General features: G+C 40.5%; 1 protein-coding gene across 1 annotated transcript in view; it reads left to right on the forward strand.

Annotated features, from left to right (window-relative positions):
* neb (nebulin) overlaps positions 1-20,157 on the forward strand; it is a 69,081-nt gene that overhangs the window by 45,953 nt on the left and 2,971 nt on the right. Inside the window, exons 103-134 of the mRNA XM_080291026.1 lie at positions 173-277; positions 386-490; positions 624-728; positions 846-950; positions 1,963-2,067; positions 3,205-3,306; positions 3,425-3,532; positions 3,629-3,733; positions 3,834-3,938; positions 4,030-4,134; positions 4,261-4,365; positions 4,478-4,588; positions 4,697-4,807; positions 4,946-5,047; positions 5,218-5,322; positions 5,852-5,941; positions 7,042-7,155; positions 7,451-7,555; positions 8,085-8,189; positions 8,877-8,981; positions 9,680-9,790; positions 10,489-10,599; positions 11,398-11,511; positions 12,196-12,300; positions 12,394-12,498; positions 16,333-16,437; positions 16,883-16,975; positions 17,863-17,955; positions 18,480-18,572; positions 18,901-18,993; positions 19,296-19,388; positions 20,002-20,094. Of these exons, the coding sequence (XP_080147152.1) occupies positions 173-277; positions 386-490; positions 624-728; positions 846-950; positions 1,963-2,067; positions 3,205-3,306; positions 3,425-3,532; positions 3,629-3,733; positions 3,834-3,938; positions 4,030-4,134; positions 4,261-4,365; positions 4,478-4,588; positions 4,697-4,807; positions 4,946-5,047; positions 5,218-5,322; positions 5,852-5,941; positions 7,042-7,155; positions 7,451-7,555; positions 8,085-8,189; positions 8,877-8,981; positions 9,680-9,790; positions 10,489-10,599; positions 11,398-11,511; positions 12,196-12,300; positions 12,394-12,498; positions 16,333-16,437; positions 16,883-16,975; positions 17,863-17,955; positions 18,480-18,572; positions 18,901-18,993; positions 19,296-19,388; positions 20,002-20,094 (3,312 nt within the window). The remainder of the gene's footprint in view (positions 1-172; positions 278-385; positions 491-623; positions 729-845; positions 951-1,962; positions 2,068-3,204; positions 3,307-3,424; positions 3,533-3,628; positions 3,734-3,833; positions 3,939-4,029; positions 4,135-4,260; positions 4,366-4,477; positions 4,589-4,696; positions 4,808-4,945; positions 5,048-5,217; positions 5,323-5,851; positions 5,942-7,041; positions 7,156-7,450; positions 7,556-8,084; positions 8,190-8,876; positions 8,982-9,679; positions 9,791-10,488; positions 10,600-11,397; positions 11,512-12,195; positions 12,301-12,393; positions 12,499-16,332; positions 16,438-16,882; positions 16,976-17,862; positions 17,956-18,479; positions 18,573-18,900; positions 18,994-19,295; positions 19,389-20,001; positions 20,095-20,157) is intronic.

Consider the following 20,157-nt stretch of genomic DNA (forward strand, 5'->3'; position numbering starts at 1 on the left):
CTAATAGTGAATTTTATCCCATGTCAAAATATAAATATTCTTTATCTGTTTATCTGATTTTACCCTTTTACCACAAATACTGTACAAGTCAGTGTGAAATTGTAGATGCTATAAATCACATTATGTGTGTTTGATGAATGTATATGACACGTTTTCTCCTTCGTTTCTTCAGCTGCGCTACAAAGAAACCTTTGAGCTTTCCAAGGGACACTACCACACAGTCAAGGATGCTCTGGACATCACTTACCATCGCAGGGTCACTGATGACATTAGCGAGGTCGGCAGTTGAAATGATCTGGCTCATTGTTAACTATAAATGTCTTTATAAATGTACATGTTTTGAGCTTTTGCATCTCCATCTACTGTTTTTTTCCTCTCTTATCAGGTTAAATACAGAGAGAAGTATATTAGCTCTCTGGGGACCTGGAAGTCCATCCCCGATCGTCCCGAACTCTTCTTCAGCAAGATTGTCAGCGGTAACGTTAGTGACGTGAGTACTCGTGACTTTATTCACCGTGTGGTAAAATGTTTACAGTTCATTAAAGAGTATTCAGTACAATGAGCACTGAGACACTACACAACATTTCAATTTAATTTAATCTCATTTTATGTGTTTTTTTTAGGTCAAGTATAAGGAGGACCTGGATTGGCTGAAGGGTATTGGCTGCTTTGTATGGGACACACCTGAGCTGGTGCAGGCTGAGAGGAACAAGACGCTCTACAGTGAGGTAAAGCATCAGTGACATTAAGCTTCATTTTTATTTATATGGCACCTGTTTATGATTTGCAGTATCGAGGTATAGTTTCTGTATTTTCTTAATAAAAGTTGTATTGTCTGTCTGCAGAGACTGTACAAAGCCTCCTTTGAGAAGAACAGAGGCAACTTCAAGTATACCAGCGACACTCCATTCTTCCAAGCCGCCAAGCAAGCCTCCGTTCTCATAAACGATGTGAGTCCCGTCATTCTTTAACCTCCAGCAATAAATAAAAATTGGATTTAGTTTGTTAACGCATTTGTAAATCAAATGAAACAGTTAACCACATTTCTATTTTTCTGTGCTTCTCTATTGGACTCTCAGCGTGGAGGTAAAAAAAAAAACAGGAATTCACTGTAGTATTTTATAATTGCCTACACTGTTTATCACTGACTGTTTTTGTGTTTACCCTTAAAGTCAAGTGTTTAAAATGTTTCCCTTTGTTCTTTACATCAGTCAGTTTTTACCTTCCTTAAATTCTTAAAATGTTTCATCCACATGACGCGAGATGAAACATTTTGTTCTCTGGGGACTCCTTTTTAACTACCTTCTGACACTTTGAGCAGAGGGCTTACAGAGCAGACTATGAGAAGACCAAGGATAAGTTCACCATAACTACAGATGATCCTAGATATCAACTGGCCAGGGAGAACAGGAAGATGAGCCAGGTAAACGCCCTGGTCACGTTGTACCACCGGCCTGCCACCTCCGGTCTGGTCCCCGAAGAGCCCTGACACCGGTGCATGAGGTTGTCAGCAGGACTGCTGATGGTGGACATCGCATGGCATTTATAGAGCTCCCAACTCAAAAAAAATTCTTTCCCTTTTGTATCAGTTTCTTCATTTTGTCCCACACAGGTTGCTGTTGAACTGCCACTCAAACAGCAGCTGGAATGCTGAGTGTTATGCAGTGTTGTCCTTCATCTGCTCCATCAGAAATGACAGTTTAATCACTAGCACAGTAACAATTCAATCCACTGAGCCGATCGTCTCACACTCGCTGTAGATGATCATCCCTGTCACTCTGAGGGCACAGATAAGGACAGACAGCACCATCGTCACACTTGGATCCGGAGTTCTTCTCCAGTCCTCCCCCATGTTACTGCTGTTTTCCTTTTGTGTCCTCAACTATGGCATGCTGTGTGTGTGTGTGTGTGTGTGTGTGTGTGTGTGTGTGTGTGTGTGTATGTCATTGTGTATGTGGACAGAAAATGTATAAATCCAGAGCAAAGGATCTACTAAAGGGTGGCTGCAATGAGCTACTCCGCCCTGACATCCTCACAGCCCTTTACCAGACCACTATGGGCAGTAAGGTAAACAAAGAGAGAAGGGAAGCATGATAACTTTGATCTCTGTCCACAAACAGGCACAAAATAGACCATGTGTTATATATCATAAGACTCAAGTCATAGATGGAGGTGACTTTGTTCCTCCCTGCTGTTTGTGGACAAGGTCTTATCACATAAAATCCCCATCCTGCAGAAAATCTTTCCATCCAGTCATTCCATTTAAAAGTGGCTTTAACTCCCACATAGTCCATCCTTCTTCCATGCTCTAATCCCTCCATCGCTCATTTGCTTTTCTTCATGGGCAATTCATTACCGAAGCTTTAACACTGTTTGCCCAACTGCCTTTGAGCAATTTGGTATCTAAAGTCAGAAATGCAGTAAAATTTAGTACATTATAGCTTCTCCTGGAATTTGTTAGTTTTGACCAAAATAGCAATCACAGAGTCTTCTCTTATGTTAAACTATATATATATAAATCAAATATATATATATATATATATATATATATATATATATATATATATATATATATATATATATATATATATATATATATACATACATACATACATACATACATACATACATACATACATACAACATCTTAAACCATGTGGGCACTGCAGACTTTCATGATGGTGGTAAGGCATTTAACTGTCTCTATTGTCACATGAATAATGCATCCCTCTGTGCACGTGCACGTCTCTCATCGAGCATGCCTATAAGCTTTTCCATTGCTTTGTTTCACTCAGTCGATGTTGCATATTGATTTAATTATAACTACATGCTAGCCAACTTGCTCCGATAGTGTTTAAAAGCTATCCAAGAAAAAAAAAAGTAATTAATTTTTCCTTAAAATTAGCTATAATATGCTATAACGCTAGCGATGTTTTAAAATTAGCGCTATCATCTCAACTGACTCTTAAGAAGCTGAAATAGGACTTTTTAAAAAATCTGCAGTAGGGTTGTATATGTATAGTGTCTGCAAGACTTTTTCGATGTTTTCTTGGACAGTTTTTCTACCACTTTAGAAGTTGCTTGTTATATTCATAAAGACAACAACAACAAAAAAATTCATAAAGACAAGCAAATTAATACAGCAGCAATTTCATTGCATGATGCTAACTTTCTTTTGTTTTCACATTATCCTTGTTCTATCAGTGGAAGTATAGAGAGCAGTATGAACGTGCCAAGGACAAGTTCACCTCTGTTCTGGAGACTCCTGAGTATGAGGCCCACAAACGCAGCAAGAAGATCAGTGATGTAAGTGTTGGGTTTGCAAGGTTTTTATTATTATGTTTAGATTTTTACAAGAACTTGTGAAGAAGCAGTGGGTTTTTTTGTGTTTAAATTTCACCTGTTACTATCTACATCTGCTTAGATCATCTACAAGATGGAGTATAACAAGACCAAGGCAAAGGCTTACACCTTACCTTATGACACTCCACACCAACAACACATGAAGAAGGTCAAGGAGATCACCAGCAATGTAAGTCTGCACTGCACTTTTAAAATATTCTTTCATACACTGGCACAGGAAACCAAAATACAAAATGTACTTTTGTATATTTTATGTGTCTTGCAGCTGAAGTACAAAGAGGTGTATGAAAAGAGCAAGGCCCACATCAACATTGACCCCGAAGCTCACGAGATCCGTGCCGCTAAGGAGGCCTACAAGAACATCACCAATGTGAGCATCTCGAGTGCCAGAATTTTCAAATGACATTTTTAAACCCAAATTTGTGCTAACATCCAGTTTTTGATTCTGTTTTATTTTGCTATATTTCTAGCTTGACTACAAGAAGAAGTATGAAGCAACCAAGAACCAGTGGATCTGGACAGCGGACAGGCCCGACTTTGTCAATGCTGCCAAGAACTCCTTGCAGCAGAGCGATGTGAGTTGGGACCTCTTATTTTAATGTGTGTCATTTTAGCAACATGCAGCACTGTTGCTCTCTTTTTTTCACCGCCATATTTTACCAACAGGTTGAGTACAAGTACGACAAAGAGATCATGAAGGGCTGCGTGATACCTGTGGTCGATGACAAGTTAACCTTACTGTGCATGAAGAATGCTGAAATGGCCAGTGAGGTAAGTTTCCCCATTCTTTATTAGAGACACCATATTTAGTTAAAACTACTAAAGGCCAGATAGTGATGCTTAAGAATGTGATGTTTAATGTCCTAAACTGCTTCTTTTTTCTTTTGCCCATCCCAGGTGAAATATAAACAGAAGTATGAGAAGGAAAAGGGACACTACATGCCTGTCCTGGACACTCCTCAAATTCTCCATGCCAAGGCTGTGCGTGTTCTGGCCTCAGAGGTAAGAACTGTTCAGCAAAAAATTAACTGTACTATAGGGTATATATAGTATACCCTTAGGTAAAACTTATGAGTTTTTAAATGTTTTTATTCTTTATTTTATTGTTCATCAGAGCAAATACAAGGAGGCCAGTAAGAAGGAAATGCAGTCCGGCTCATTCACCACCCTGTCCGACACTCGTGATACTGCCCACAGCAGGACAGTCAACAAACTTGTCAGCGGGGTATGACTGTCTTACTATTACATGCGTTTCACAAAATGAGCTCAGCCAGCGTGTAACCCTGGACTGTTTGTTTGCAGCTGGGCTTGATGTGCTGTTCTATCTTTTTAGAAAGTGTACAAAGAAAAGTTTGAGAAGGAAAAGGGCAAGTCCATATATAACCACATGATTGTGCCGCCTGATGTTCAGCATGCCATGGACGTGGCCAAAAATCAGAGCAATGTGAGTCATTTCCACAAATGGGCTAAAACAGTTGGGGTAGTTGGACTTGGGGGTAATTTTTTCAGCTTTTCATAGTTGTCTGTGGATGTGGAAGTCAGGTTTACTATATTGCATTTCCAATTTTGTCCAACTGGACAGGTGGCCTACAAGAAAGATGCCAAAGCCAGCCTGCACTACACTACTGTAGTCGACCGTCCTGACATAAAGAAGGCTACCCAGGCTGCTAAACTCATCAGTCAGGTAACCATGAAGTACACTGATACTGACTCACCAGCTCAGTACATGTAAATGTGTTTAAAGGCTCAACTCAAGACAAAAGAAGAGAAAAAAGGAGCATCCCAATAGTACCCATCCCTGTACTGTAGTTTCTACATGATCAACTGACTCTTGTCGGGTCTTGTGCCCATCAGATTGGCTACCGTGAGAAAGCACGTGAAGAGGCCAGCCGTGGAGGCTCTCTAGCCCACCGCCCAGATATCGCTTTGGCAACTGAGGTGTCCAAGCTGACAAGCCAGGTACACTAAATGAATTTGCTCACCTGTCTCATCCAGCCCTGGACAGTCGGGTTCCTTTGCCACTGGGTCGCAACGATTGTCATCTCATAGAAAAGGCTTCCCTTGTTTATTCATTTATTCATTTATTCATTCATTTAATTATTTATTTAGGTGGCAGCCAGTTGGAAAGATCAGCTGCCTGGATTTTAACTGTCAGATCAGCTTCCACAAGCTAATATTAGCAGACTAGTAGTGCTGTGGTAGATGCTTAGCAGCAGTCGTGTTGGCCTAATGATACAACTAGCAGCTCTTCCACTGCGCTTCCTCTGCCATCCTGCATTATAATCCATGTTACTCCATGAAAGTAGATATAGATGTTTAACCATACCATTGTACATGTCCCACCACCATCCTTATACCTGTCCTCCTCTTCCTCCATCCTTCAATACTATAACTCTTCTTCTCAACCTTAATCTCTTTCCTCTTCTGTCTACTTCCATAACATCCTAGTCTGTGTGTTCTCATCCCTCCATCTCACTGCGCTTTGTAGGTGGAGGATAAGCCCTCCCTCCATGGAGCAGCTTCCTATGATACCCCCCTGATGCGCCACATTAAGAAAATGAGTGCGGTGACTAGTGATGTAAGGAGGTTTATGCCCTAAAACTGACGGACTGCTGCTGCTTGTCTGTCCTCTCTGTCTCTCTGTCCCCCTTCCTGCTGACCCACAGACTGGCTGAATACAGGGTTCACTGAGCCTTTAAGATAAACATCTGGAACTTTTGAGAAAATATTGATTCACAAATCAAATCTTACAAAGTTCCTATTTGATTTGCTCTTTCTTTTCTTTGCAGTGTCCACCCTCTGCTTTTTTTATATTTCCATTACAAGATGTGCCTCATTGCTAAGCATAGAGAACAGCGTTACTGCATTAGCTGCCTGGCGCTAATACTATGTGTTTATTTAAACTGTCTTTTCAGATTTTTCCCATTATTTCCCTTTAAGTCTCCATGTCTGTTTGTTTCTGAATGTGACAAAAGGCTTTTCTAAAAATGAACTTGAATTGTTCTTAAAAACATGTGTATGTCCAGTAGTTCACCGTGCTGTGCTCCATTTTCATCGCAATCCTAAGGGGTGGTGTAGGCCCTCCTAAAAGTTTGGAATACGGTTACAGTAGTGAAAAGTTAGCCACAATTCCTGTTAGATATACACATGTTTTTATAGCACACCTTTTCAAACGTGTTCCTGTGTTCTGCCTTCACTCTAAAGTGGTTTGACCTGTGGAGCCAAACCACACCTGACCTGCGTCCACAACCACACCGCCTTACCTTTTCCATATATATTTTATTATATATGAAGTTCATGTTTGTGTTTATGTGAATTACAGGATGCTTTATTTGCTTATGTTTACAGTACAAAGCATCTTGTCTGATCAGTTTGATCAACTTTAAAGTTAATAAATGCATCAGAATCAGTTTTACATTTGCAACCAATCTATTACACACTTTTCATTACTGCTCAACATATTTATGAAAGAAAAAACAAATTAAATACTTAAAATGTGGCGCAGAGCCTGTGCAAAGCTTTTATAAAACTATCTGCGAGGAATCTGAGTCACTAATCAAATCCAAAAACTGTTGTCCTTCAGTTGTTTTTTACTATGATGGAGACGTCGGCTGATGTTGGTTTCCTCTCAGTCAATACATAAACTAACTTGTACACATATCCTACGCTAATGAACAGGTGAAGTACAAGGAGAAGTTTGATAAGGAGATGAAAGGAAAGAAACCTCAATATGACCTGAAGGAAAGTAAGATTTACAAGACTCTCAAGGAAGCCAGTGTGCTGGCCAGTGAGGTGGGTGCTCGCGTATCTTATCATCACTTCACACCGTTTTTATCATAGGCCAAAAAAATCATTCATTTTTTCCACAGTTGTTATACTTTTGTATAGTTTGTCTGATTGGTTTATCTATGGGAGTAAAGCAATATCTGATTTTGGCATCCTGGTGTTGTTACTAGAACAGAGACAAACTAAATGTATCCTAGTAATTCTTTACATTTCTGTGAAATTCACCATTTCAAACAAATATCGCCCATTATATATTACCATAGTGTCTAATTAATGTGACTGCTGTCAATATAACACACAGGTGAAGTACAAGGGTGACCTGAAGAAGATCCACAAACCTGTGACCGACATGGCCGAGTCCCTGTCCATGAAGCACATCACGAGCACCAGCAAGCTGTCCAGCGACGTAAGCTACCTGTGTGACTATTAACCTTTAACCCTCTCACATTCCCAAACAGGAAGCTGCAGCGAGCGAGTTTGGTTTCGTTGCACAGTGTGCTGAACTCTGTTTCCATCACCTCACAGTAACAATCGGCAAAATGTAGCAAACTGCTGACCATCTCATGGATTTATGCACTAAGCTCCATCATAAAAGACATCCATCATTCTCTGACCTCATCTGGTAGTGATCTTTACCCATCTCACTTTTGACCTTTGACCCCAAATACTATCACCCTCTATAACCTCTACTTCTTAACCTTTTCAGTGACTTTTTTTCCTCCGTAGTTCAAACAAAACTAGTCTTTTATTAATGTTCACTTAACACCGACTTCCTCTTCCTGCCTTTTGTAGATTGACAATTATTTTAACATAACTTTAAAAACCCTTATGTTTAAATGCTATTATGTTTCTTTCTATCATAAACTATGAGGATTTTCTGCTAAGTAATGATTCGCTGTACTGAGCTGCCTTACTTTACTGGGAATCCCCCATAGTACTGCTACAAGAAGAAATTTGAGGAGAGTAAGGGTCACTACCACATGATTCCCGACACACCCGAACAGCTCCATCACAAGGAGGCTTCTGAACTTCAAAGTAACGTAAGTGGTTCATACTCCCGTGGGGCAACGAGCACTCGACACAGTAAAAAAAACACTATTGTGGGTTTCAACTGTGTCAGACAGTTTTCCTTCCCACTGTCGCCAAAGTGCTTGCTCACAGGTTGATTGTTGGGTTTGTTGTTGGGTTTTTCTCTGTATGTATATTTTTAGGGTCTACCTTACAGTATAAAGCGCCTTGAGGCGACTGTTGCTGTGATTTGGCGCTATATAAATAAAATTGAATTGAACTGAATTGATAATACTTTCTATGTTTATTATACTGTAACAATTTTAATGGGGTGTTTTAAAAATGCTGTTAAAATTGATATTTTAAAAAAATAAAAAATAAAATAAAAACAAAAAATACTCATTTTGTAATTGTTTATGATATAGCATATTTGGTATTATAGTTTTCTTTCCAGGGAGTCATTTCTCATATCAAGTCACTGTTAAATACCTTGATTGCATAATCAGTCGCAGTGAAGAGCCGTGCAAGCTTTTCTTTTCTGTTCTCATTTACATTAATTACAGTAATTTAACTTGTCTTGAATCTTACTGGATGGATACACCTTACAGCTTTTCTGTTTGATTTTCCCAGCGTACAGAAATGAATGGAAACCATGTGATATCCCCACAGTGTGTCTTTCCTTTGCAGACAGTTGAGTATGTTTGTGTGGGTCGTTACAGGTGAAATACAAGGAGAAGTATGAGAAGGAGAAGGGCAAACCTATGCTGGACTTTGAGACACCCACATATGTGACTGCTAAGGAGGCTCAGCACATGCAGAGTCAGGTAAATAAGCCTTCTGTTAACCTCTGCCAATGAAGTACGCACAGATGCAGTACGTTTTCCCATTGCAGACCTCTCTTAAAATCTTTAGTGCCTCCTTAAGCGCTATATTAACTTGTATTGTGTTGCCTCTTGTTGCTAGTTGGATGCAAAGCCATTGTTTATGTTATGCTTACAGAATGATTCTAAAGTATGGAAAAACATTTTACAATGCCTTTAGTAACTTTATTACACCAAAACTGCAATTCAGTAATTTTATAGTCACAAAATGTTTTAAATTGCAGAAAATTCACATCAGTAGCTCTTTACAGTCGTCCTATTGTAATACTGTGGCAGTGTAAAATGCGCTGAAAGGAAACTCACCCGGAAACTTCTGTATTGTTCACTTAATGCTATGACAGGTTATTTTCCTGTGAAGATGTCAAAGTAAAGTATGTGTTTGGCCTCTTTCCTGGAGCCTGCTTTATAGATTTTAATTACAATACGATATCCTAGTGTAGTTCCTTTTTCACAACAAACACCTCTTACACCTCCACACATGCACTCAGACACATTTACAGACATCAGATATACAGTTATGGGTGCTATCATGAGCAGAATGGTGCAAACAAGAATGAAGGGAGCTGCATTGTGAACCAGCACTGCTTGCATGTGGTTATCTGAGCTCTGTCTGTCCCTTGTGTTATCTCTGTGACCAATAGAAAGACTATAGGAAGGACTTTGAGGAGTACATGAGGGGAAAGAACCTCTCAGGCTTGGAGGTCACCCCTGCCATGATTCATGTCAGACACGCCACCAAAATAGCCAGTGAGGTAACTAAAGGACAACTTACATCTGATGGTGTCTCCTATTTACCTCACCCAAGCTTCATAATCGTACTAAGACAACATCACAATCGGTCTCTTTTTCTTTTCACCACTTTTTTTAGCCCTTCCCAGTTTGTCTTTTGCAGTATTATTAGTTTATTATTAACTTTTGCATGATTGTCTACAGAATAATAATGACCTACCCATCCTCCAGCCATCATGTGTCTTCCTAGCAGTAAAGTACTCAACTGATATTGAATAGATCTTCATTTTACAGTCCTTCACCAAGTAGTAGCTTACCACCAACTTTATGTGACAAGACTGCATGCATGTAATCATTTGTGTGAAACAACAGGGTGAAATGCTGATGTGAATTCCCATCTTGTTGATTTCCTTGTTGTTTTAATGAAGATTTTGTTTCTGCTCTTTCTGATTAAATGTGTTTCAACTTGTTTTTTCATTAGAATCCTGCCAAAATCACCAACGTCTCCAGTTTTCTCTGTAACAATATCACCGATTGTAATGATAATACATAAAAGCAGTGAATGTGTCTCTGCGTAACTTGGAAAGACTTGGTGACTTTGAGCTTTTTAAAGGCAAGCAGCAGAACTTGCCGACTGTATCGTTTGTCTGTCTGTGTGCTTTGGCCTGGCCTGCCTGTGTGCCCTTCTCTGCAGTCTCTCTGTTCTTCTTCCATCCTGTAGAAAGAGTACAGGAAGGATCTAGAGGAGGGGGTGAAGGGTAAAGGTCTAACTGTACTGGAGGAAACTCCGGAGCTTTTGAGAGCAAGAAATGCCACTCAAATCCTGTGTGAGGTACGACTGACCGAGAGGTGATGCGAACAACATCACGCTCTCATCCGAATGACTTCCAACAATCTCGCTCTTCATGAATCCTATCCCCTCTTAACTAAGCTTCACCATTGCACTAAAAGTGAGACTGTTGGGTTCACTCGTCCTCTTGTCCCTGCTTTCTTATGTCACTAATTTCCCATCATTGTATTTTGTGTTTCATGACCATAACCTAACCTTCATCTGCACCCTATTTAATTTTGCCATGATTTTCACTTGTACTCATATTTATTTGTGTGTTATGAATCCTACAAAAATCAGCCTCAGTTGTACCCAAAGCATATCTTCTCTTCTCTTGTTTTTCAAGTCAAACATGCAATGTTGAATTTTTATAGAATTTTAATGACTTTATCTTTTTTCATAAGTGATCCCGGTGCTTGCAGATCTCTTAATTGTTTTGTTGTTGTCGGTAGTGTTGTTTTTGAAAAGATATACTCTGAGTGCATTTGAGGTTGATTTGTAGATTGCAAGATAGATGTATGATGACTTAATGAACAAACTGAAGAAGTAGAAATAGTCTATTTTATGTCATGTCTCTAACTGCTGACTGCTGTTGTTTTATTTTCAGTTCTGTGTCAAGCTTCACACTCAGTCTTGTTACCACATCCGTTACGTAGATTCTGCTAACTTTCTCTATTCTCTGACCCCTCATGATTTCTGGTTTTGCAGCCCTCTTCAGTATGAATGAGTAGAAACCCCGTTTTGTGTTTTTTTTAGAGTAACATTATCATGTGTAAAAATTTTAACTTTTGGTGTTTACAGAGAGAGTACAAAAAGTCTCTGGAGCAGGAGATCAAGGGCAAGGGAATGCTGGCTTTGGCTACAGACACCCCAGACTTTATGAGAGCCAGGAATGCCACGGAGATCCTCAGTCAGGTCTGAATCTTAAATGTTTTTTGCATCGCTTTCTTGGAGCAGTGATTTCCAGAATGTGAGCTGCAGGCCCCTGATATGAAATGAAGGTATTATGAATTAATTATTTATGTAAAAGACAAAAAAAATCAGAGTGATTGCAGGTTAATTTGGACTGAAAAGATTCCAAGAGTAACAAAAGTCGAACATTTAGACTAGACAGAGTAAGACTGGGCTGATGAGAGGGCTATTTCTTCACACTAGGCTGAGGCTGATTAGGGAAGGGGAGACATGTGGGGAATGAGACACGGGTGAAAAAAGTCAGCACAATGACAACATTGGAAGTAAACTTACATAATGCACAAAGAAAAATCAAGCTTTGAGGAAAATGGGAACTAACTAAAAGACAAATGCTAAATATAGAGACAGCACACAGATACAAGGGAACAGTGAAGGAAGTAAACACAAATAACAAAGTCAAAGAAAGAACTTGAGTAAATACAAAATGACAGCTCAGGTCAATTTGTATTCACGAACATAAAAACAGGCATCAAAAACTCAGAAGACAAGAACTAGGCTAGAATGGTACAATAAATAAAACTAACGTTTGGTGAAACTATGAGCACACGTCCGGTGTTAAAAGGAACATCTGTTAATATTTTCCGCTGCATTTATGATCAGTGCTGACTGGCTGTTTTTCTTTTCCAGTCTAAGTACAAGCAGACCGCTGAGATGGACAGAGCCAGCTACACAACTGTCATCGATACCCCTGACATCATCCATGCTCAGCAGATGAAGAACATCGTCAGCCAGGTAGGTTACTGAACTGACCCAGCCACCACTCTCATCAGGATAAATCATTAGCATATATAAAAAAAATCACAAATTGTATTATCATCCAAACAGAAAAAATACAAAGAGGAGGCTGAGAAGACCATGTCTCACTATGTACCAGTCCTGGATACTCCAGAGATGCAGCGAGTCCGCGAGAACCAAAAGAACTTCAGCACTGTAAGTAACACACGAGGAGTTACGCCGCGTCCGGACAGGTCAGCACGTCCTGACTGAGGTTCTTTCAGCATCTTGTGTCTCTACGTGCGTCTTTATAGCTGCTGTAAAATTATATTTCCAGTACTTTATATGTTTGCAGGGGCGCCACCAAGGGGGGGCCACAGGGGGCCACTAGCCACACTTCAAAATTTGCTGCCCCCCCACCGAATGCCCCCACCCAGCAAGATTGTCCAATGTTGGTAATAATTCTAATAAACATGGGCACAAAAGAGAGGAAGACACCATATATTTACTCATTTAATCCTGTTTAAAACAGATTATTATGGATTTCATAATATTATTTGGTTTTCACAGAGACCTAAGCTAGGCATAATTATTCTTTTCCTTCTATGTTATTTGCCATATTTTTCAAGTAACCTACAGTGGGGCAAAAAAGTATTTAGTCAGCCACCGATTGTGCAAGTTCCCCCACCTAAAATGATGACAGAGGTCAGTAATTTGCACCAGAGGTACACTTCAACTGTGAGAGACAGAATGTGAAAAAAAAATCCATGAATCCACATGGTAGGATTTGTAAAGAATTTATTCGTAAATCAGGGTGGAAAATAAGTATTTGGTCAATAACAAAAATACAACTCAATACTTTGTAACATAACCTTTGTTGGCAATAACAGAGGTCAAACGTTTACTATAGGTCTTTACCTGGGGCCTGTTCTTCGTACCGCGCTAAGTGAGTTAGCTGAATTAGATTGTTGACGATTTCGCGTGATCCTGGATCGTTCGGTTCCCCGAAGCCCATCCGGGATTTGCTGTCATAGCAACAGAGCCGTAAGCGTAAACCTGCTGGGGAGCAGGTTTACTTTATGTAAACAGGATTAGATCGCGGCCACGCAGGTATGCCCGCTTCATTTATACGAAAGCAACAGCGATATTCCACCACTGTTTCACCATAAATAAATAACATCAATGTAACTAAAGACAATGCAGCACCTGATCCATTTATTGATTTCACACAGATACATACAGGTCATTTCCTTAAAAAGGGAAATGTACTATTAACATTCTATTACATGTATGTGATTATTACAGATGTAATTCATATTTCAGAGTAGTAATTGTAAATTACTTCGTGTAATCAAGATGAGAGACCACGGCTATAAAAGCGAAGGTGGATTTGGGAAGTCTGTCGCAGCCGTGTCCTGTCCGTATACGCGAGCCACCCATTGCGGAAGGTGCAAGATTGATAAGGAGAGTTTTCAGAATTCAGCGTATATTGCGGGACAGACAGGATCCTTTAGCTCAGCGCGACAGTGTGCTCATAGAGAGATATCGATTTTCCCGTGAGGATATTATTTACTTAACCAACTTGTTGACGAGGGGGTGCAGGACCACCACCTGTCTTTTTTTTGCTCTGCCCTTTTCTTGGTTGCTGTTATAAACAAACAGATTATTCCAGGGTCTCTTTCCAAGAGACGAAAAGCAATATAAGTGATAAATATTACCATTCTGTAGAATATTCTTATATTTCACTTTTACCTGTTCCCATGTTCTAGTGGGTCCTGTTGTGGCTCTAATGTGAAAGGGGATATAATATAACATATTATAATATAATATAATGTAATATAATATTGGATAATATAGTGTGATATGATAAATCTACCCTACCGCCTACTGGTGTTGGCCAGAGGGGCCGATGGCGCGATATGGCAGCCTGGCTTCTGTCAGTCTGTCCCAGGGCAGCTGTGGCTACAACTGTAGCTGCCTCCACCAGTGTGTGAATGTGAGAGTGAATGAATAGTGGCATTGTAAAGCGCTTTGGGTGCCTTGAAAAGCGCTATATAAACCCACTCCATTATTATTGTTATTATTAAATTACTTACGAGTTTAAATTGTCAGCAACTTTCTGCCAGCCCTCTCTCCTTGCTTTTGCAGCCTTTGCAGTGTTCCCTTGCGTTCTGATTAAACTCTGAAACTCCTGAAATCCCTCACTCAAGAGTTCTTGCTCTGCTGCCGAAAAATACCGAGCCGAGCGCGCTCCGTCGACATTTTCGCCGACCAATCAGAGGGTTGCCGATCAATGTTTCCACTATCGATGCGTAGCCCCTTTTACGACACCCAGTGATGTCACATTACTGCGTCCAGCTGTACTAATCGTCAACAGCAGGTGTGTTCGGGGAACCGGATTAGCGAGCTCACAGTTAGCGCAATGGTTTGGTCTTGGATGTTTCATTTGATCTTGGATGTAGTAAGCGACGTACGAAGCACAGGGCCCTGGTTTGCACACACAGTAGCTGGTATTTTGGCCCATTCCTCCATGCAGATCTTCTCGAGAGCAGTGATGTTTTGGGGCTGTCGCCGAGCAACACGGACTTTCAACTCCCGCCACAGATTTTCTATGGGGTTGAGGTCTGGAGACTGGCTAGGCCACTCCAGGACTTTCAAATGCTTCTTACGGAGCCACTCCTTTGTTGCCCGGGCGATGTGTTTTGGATCATTGTCATGTTGGAAGACCCAGCCTCGTTTCATCTTCAAAGTTCTCACTGATGGAAGGAGGTTTTGGCTCAAAATCTCACGATACATGGCCCCATTCATTCTGTCCTTAACACGGATCAGTCGTCCTGTCCCCTTGGCAGAAAAACAGCCCCATAGCATGATGTTTCCACCCCCATGCTTCACAGTAGGTATGGTGTTCTTGGGATGCAACTCAGTATTCTTCTTCCTCCAAACACGACGAGTTGAGTTTATACCAAAAAGTTCTACTTTGGTTTCATCTGACCACATGACATTCTCCCAATCCTCTGCTGTATCATCCATGTGCTCTCTGGCAAACTTCAGACGGGCCTGGACATGCACTGGCTTCAGCAGCGGAACACGTCTGGCACTGCGGGATTTGATTCCCTGCCGTTGTAGTGTGTTACTGATGGTGACCTTTGTTACTTTGGTCCCAGCTCTCTGCAGGTCATTCACCAGGTCCCCCCGTGTGGTTCTGGGATCTTTGCTCACCGTTCTCATGATCATTTTGACCCCACGGGATGAGATCTTGCGTGGAGCCCCAGATCGAGGGAGATTATCAGTGGTCTTGTATGTCTTCCATTTTCTGATGATTGCCCCCACAGTTGATTTTTTCACACCAAGCTGCTTGCCTATTGTAGATTCACTCTTCCCAGTCTGGTGCAGGTCTACAATACTTTTCCTGGTGTCCTTCGAAAGCTCTTTGGTCTTGGCCATGGCGGAGTTTGGAGTCTGACTGTTTGAGGCTGTGGACAGGTGTCTTTTATACAGATGATGAGTTCAAACAGGTGCCATTCATACAGGTAACGAGTGGGGGACAGAAAAGCTTCTTACAGAAGACGTTACAGGTCTGTGAGAGCCAGAGATTTTCCTTGTTTGAGGTGAACAAATACTTATTTTCCACCGTGATTTACGAATAAATTCTTTACAAATCCTACCATGTGGATTCATGGATTTTTTTTCACATTCTGTCTCTCACAGTTGAAGTGTACCTCTGGTGCAAATTACTGACCTCTGTCATCATTTTAAGTGGGGGAACTTGCACAATCGGTGGCTGACTAAATACTTTTTTGCCCCACTGTATATTTCACAACTGCATAATAAAACGGGAAATTCTGTTTTTGCTGTGCTACCCCATTTTTTTAGTTGTGGCCCCCACATGGCCACCCCTATGAAAAAATTCTGGAGGCGCCTCTGTTTGTATGTACTGTTTTAATGTTCTACTCCAGTTAGTTTTGTGCCTTAATCAGGGATATACGTGAAGACTTGACCTCTTTTTCATTGTGAAACATCTTAACTGCACTTTTGTTTTTCTCCTTGTAGCTTCAATACCAGGCTGACCTTAAAAACATAAAGGGCAAAGTGTCTACTGTAAAGGACACTCCTGAAATGCTGCGTGTTAAAGAGAATACAAAGAATTTCAGCTTGGTATCTACTCCGTAATATTTTTTCTTAACTTTTTCTAATATCACATTTTTTACATAATTCTTTGAATTAATTTTTTTGGGTTTGGCGTTCCACATTTTTTAACAAACCTTGATATGCAGCCCTTCTTTATTTAGAGCAAATTATTTTATTTTTTTTAACTTTGCAAAACAAGCAGTTTTTAATTTGTGTAACTAACTCTTAACCCTTGGTTCTATACTTTAACCTTTACTTAAAACTCTTAGTGCAGACGTTGTGGTGTGAAACGCTTTGCTCAAAGTGTTGTAATCAGGCAAAATGCGTGTGCTTTATTTTTTAAATGTTTGTATAGATTTTGTCTCATTCTGTGTGCTTTTGTTGACGTGTGCTCCCAAAGGTGCAAGATAAGTAAATTAGCGCTCGGTGAGGCTAACCACTCGTTTATGCTTTGATTCCTCGTCCGTGTAAGATTAAGTACAAAGAGGATTTGGGAGGAGGAACAGCTTTGCCCGAGACCCCTGAGATGGAGAGGGTTAAACGCAACCAGCGCAACGTCAGCACGGTACTCAACAGAGTGACCCTGCCCTACCTCATTACTCCTCAGCCACTCCTCCCTCCATATTTCCTCCTCCTCTAGCATCAAAGAATAAAACCAGACCTGCCATCACATCTAATCTCTCCAAATAATAATTATATATTCAACTGTTTTTGTTTTTTGCAGAAACCTGTTTTTCATTCTAATTTTTTTTTGGAGCCCAGAAAGAATCCCTAGATGCTAAGAACTAGATGACCAAAAGTATGTGGAGACTTTATTGTGCCTTTGTTTGGGGCTGTTAGTTCACATTTGTTCATTTTACAGGACTTAACAGACTTGGGTACATGAAAAAAAGCCTTTTATATTTGGACCCTGACAGAACCCAGACCTCATCATGCAGGCTCAGCGTTTGAACTTATTAAGAGTCTTGTGGCTGATGTGGAGCAAATCCCTGCAAACACAACAGTAAATGCAACACATGAATGTCCATGCTTTTAAAATGCAGTCTCAACAAAACACGGTTGTATTATTTGTGTATCCACATACTTTTGGTGATATAGTGTAAACAGATGGTGTTTCCACTGTGAAATACTTTGAATCTTATCACCCACAGGGGACTGTGAGGACTTAACAGACTCATAATTAATTTCATCTGAACCTTGAAGTGATAAACTAAACTAAGCATCACCCACATGCACCTGCGTCTGAAAACCGATATGATCAGTAACCTTTTCATTTCAGTTGTTCTGAAGTCAACACCTGAAATGTGTGCGTTCTTTGTTAAATGTTTGTATAGATGTTTGTCTCATTCTGTGTGCTTTTGTTGACGTGTGCTCCCAAAGGTGCAAGATAAGTAAATTAGCGCTCGGTGAGGCTAACCACTCGTTTATGCTTTGATTCCTCGTCCGTGTAAGATTAAGTACAAAGAGGATTTGGGAGGAGGAACAGCTTTGCCCGAGACCCCTGAGATGGAGAGGGTTAAACGCAACCAGCGCAACGTCAGCACGGTACTCAACAGAGTGACCCTGCCCTACCTCATTACTCCTCAGCCACTCCTCCCTCCATATTTCCTCCTCCTCTAGCATCAAAGAGTAAAACCAGACCTGCCATCACATCTAATCTCTTCAAATAATGATTTTACATTCAACTTTCTTTTTACAGATATCTGTCCTCGTGCTAATATTTCATTTTTATAACTCATTAGAGGACTTTTCTTGTTTCCACTGTAAAATAATTCACAGTTTATCATCCACAGGGGACTTTTAGAGCTTGCGTAATAACTCATTGTTAATTTCATGTGAACCCTGAAGTAATAAACTAAACTAAACATCACTCACGCTGAAAACAACCTGCATATTTTTACATTAGTCCCTTTAAATATACATAAATATGTCTGGAAATCAGTATCCTCTCATTTCAGGTGTTCATGTTGTTTTTATGAATAGCTGCCTGTGTATGTGTCTACAGTACAAACTGTGCTTTTGTTTGTCACCGTCTGATTTTGCACCTGTGTAACTTGTGCAATGGGCAGATACAGTACAAGGACTCTGTGGGTCAAGGCACAGCCATACCAGATCTGCCTGAGGTGAAGCGGGTCCGAGAAACCCAGAAGAATATCAGCCTGGTAGAGGAAAAAGACTGCAGTGACCCTAATATGACTTCCTTATAATAACTCCCCCCAAACGCCCTCTGATCTCATCTTACTTATCTAGAAAACTTTACCTTTCCTGTATTTAGCGCTGGTTTTCCCCTCCTACATCCTAACCATGTTCCATACGTCATTTCCTTTTACGAGACAAAAATACCCTCCCTTTTCCTTATTACTCCGCTTTGGAATTTTTCTGTCTTTTTTAATTTTTTGAAATTCCTTCCTTCCCTCCTAAATTGAAAACTAATCATCTTTTGAGTGTGTTACAACAATAATTGACTTTTTTGTGCTGTTTTATTCAAAGCATCAATACAAAGAAGGCGTGGGAGGAGGCACATCAATATCAGAGACGCCAGAAATGGAGAGAGTTAAACGCAATCAGCAAAATATTAGCACGGTACTCCACTGCAGTGAACCCCTAGTCTCCGATTTGCATCCGTTCATCCCTCCACCTCAAACAGTGCCATAACAATTCTCCTTAGCCTCCAGTAGATCTTCCCAGTAGTTGTTGTGTGTGTCTAACATAAACCTGCTTCTTTATTTTTTAGGGAACGATGTGTGTTTAATTTCATGTTCTGTCTCTGCTGTGATTTTTGGTGCCGCTTGTGGCTTTTTGTCTGCGTGTTTTTCTGTTATTGATCTGTTACTTACTTTTTTTTGTACTTTCTCTGCACGAATCCCCAAATTTTATTTGGTTAGATAAAATACAAGGACTCTCTGGGTCGAGGAACAGCTATACCGGATCTCCCTGAAGTGAAGCGAGTCAAAGAAACCCAGAAGCACATCAGCTCGGTAGTGGAACCGTACCACGTTTGCTCCTAACTGTGAACAGTAGAGTCCTATAATAATGCCTATCATACACTTCCCCCTTCCTCATCATCTCTTGCTCATCTCATCAAGCTCCATCCAGGGCCCAGACTGCCCATCCATCTAATTTACACCCTTGCCTTTTTCTCTTTATTATTTTAATCCTCAATCATCAGTCCCCTAAACTGAATAAAATCTTCCTTTTTGGTCTGTGAGTCTACTATCTTCTAACCTGCAGCTCATCTTTCTTCACATTAAGCTGCTGTGTGCTGCTCTTAATTTCCACTTCACAGCTAAATCTCCTGCTAAAGCATTAGGGATGTTTGTCTCCACGTACAGCAGAGATCCTGGCTGCTCAGCAGGAGCTACCAGGATGGATCACTCTATAGGACCAATTTCTCAGACGCTGCTTAAATATACCAAAATAATATACCAAAAAAATGCCACCAACTAAAGAAATGACCTCTCTGAGTTTAATCAATCTCAGATATTTCCAGAAAACTCCTCCTTGTCAATGAAAGCAGTCCTATAGGTGTGCGTGGTCTGTATGTTTGAGTTTCTGATTGGCCCCTCGGGGTGCTGTGCTTCTGCCCTGTAGGTGTTGTATAAAGACAGTTCAGCCAAGGGAACGCCTGTGGTGTTTACTCCAGAGATGGAGCGGGTGAAAAGGAACCAAGAAAACATTAGCTCGGTACCTTTCAGAACCTGTAGAACATGTTCTGCTGAAGAAATGTTCTACTCCTACCTCTTTTTA

The sequence above is a fragment of the Astatotilapia calliptera genome, chromosome 16 (assembly GCF_964374335.1).
Source record: "Astatotilapia calliptera chromosome 16, fAstCal68.1, whole genome shotgun sequence".
Classification (NCBI taxonomy): domain Eukaryota; kingdom Metazoa; phylum Chordata; class Actinopteri; order Cichliformes; family Cichlidae; genus Astatotilapia; species Astatotilapia calliptera.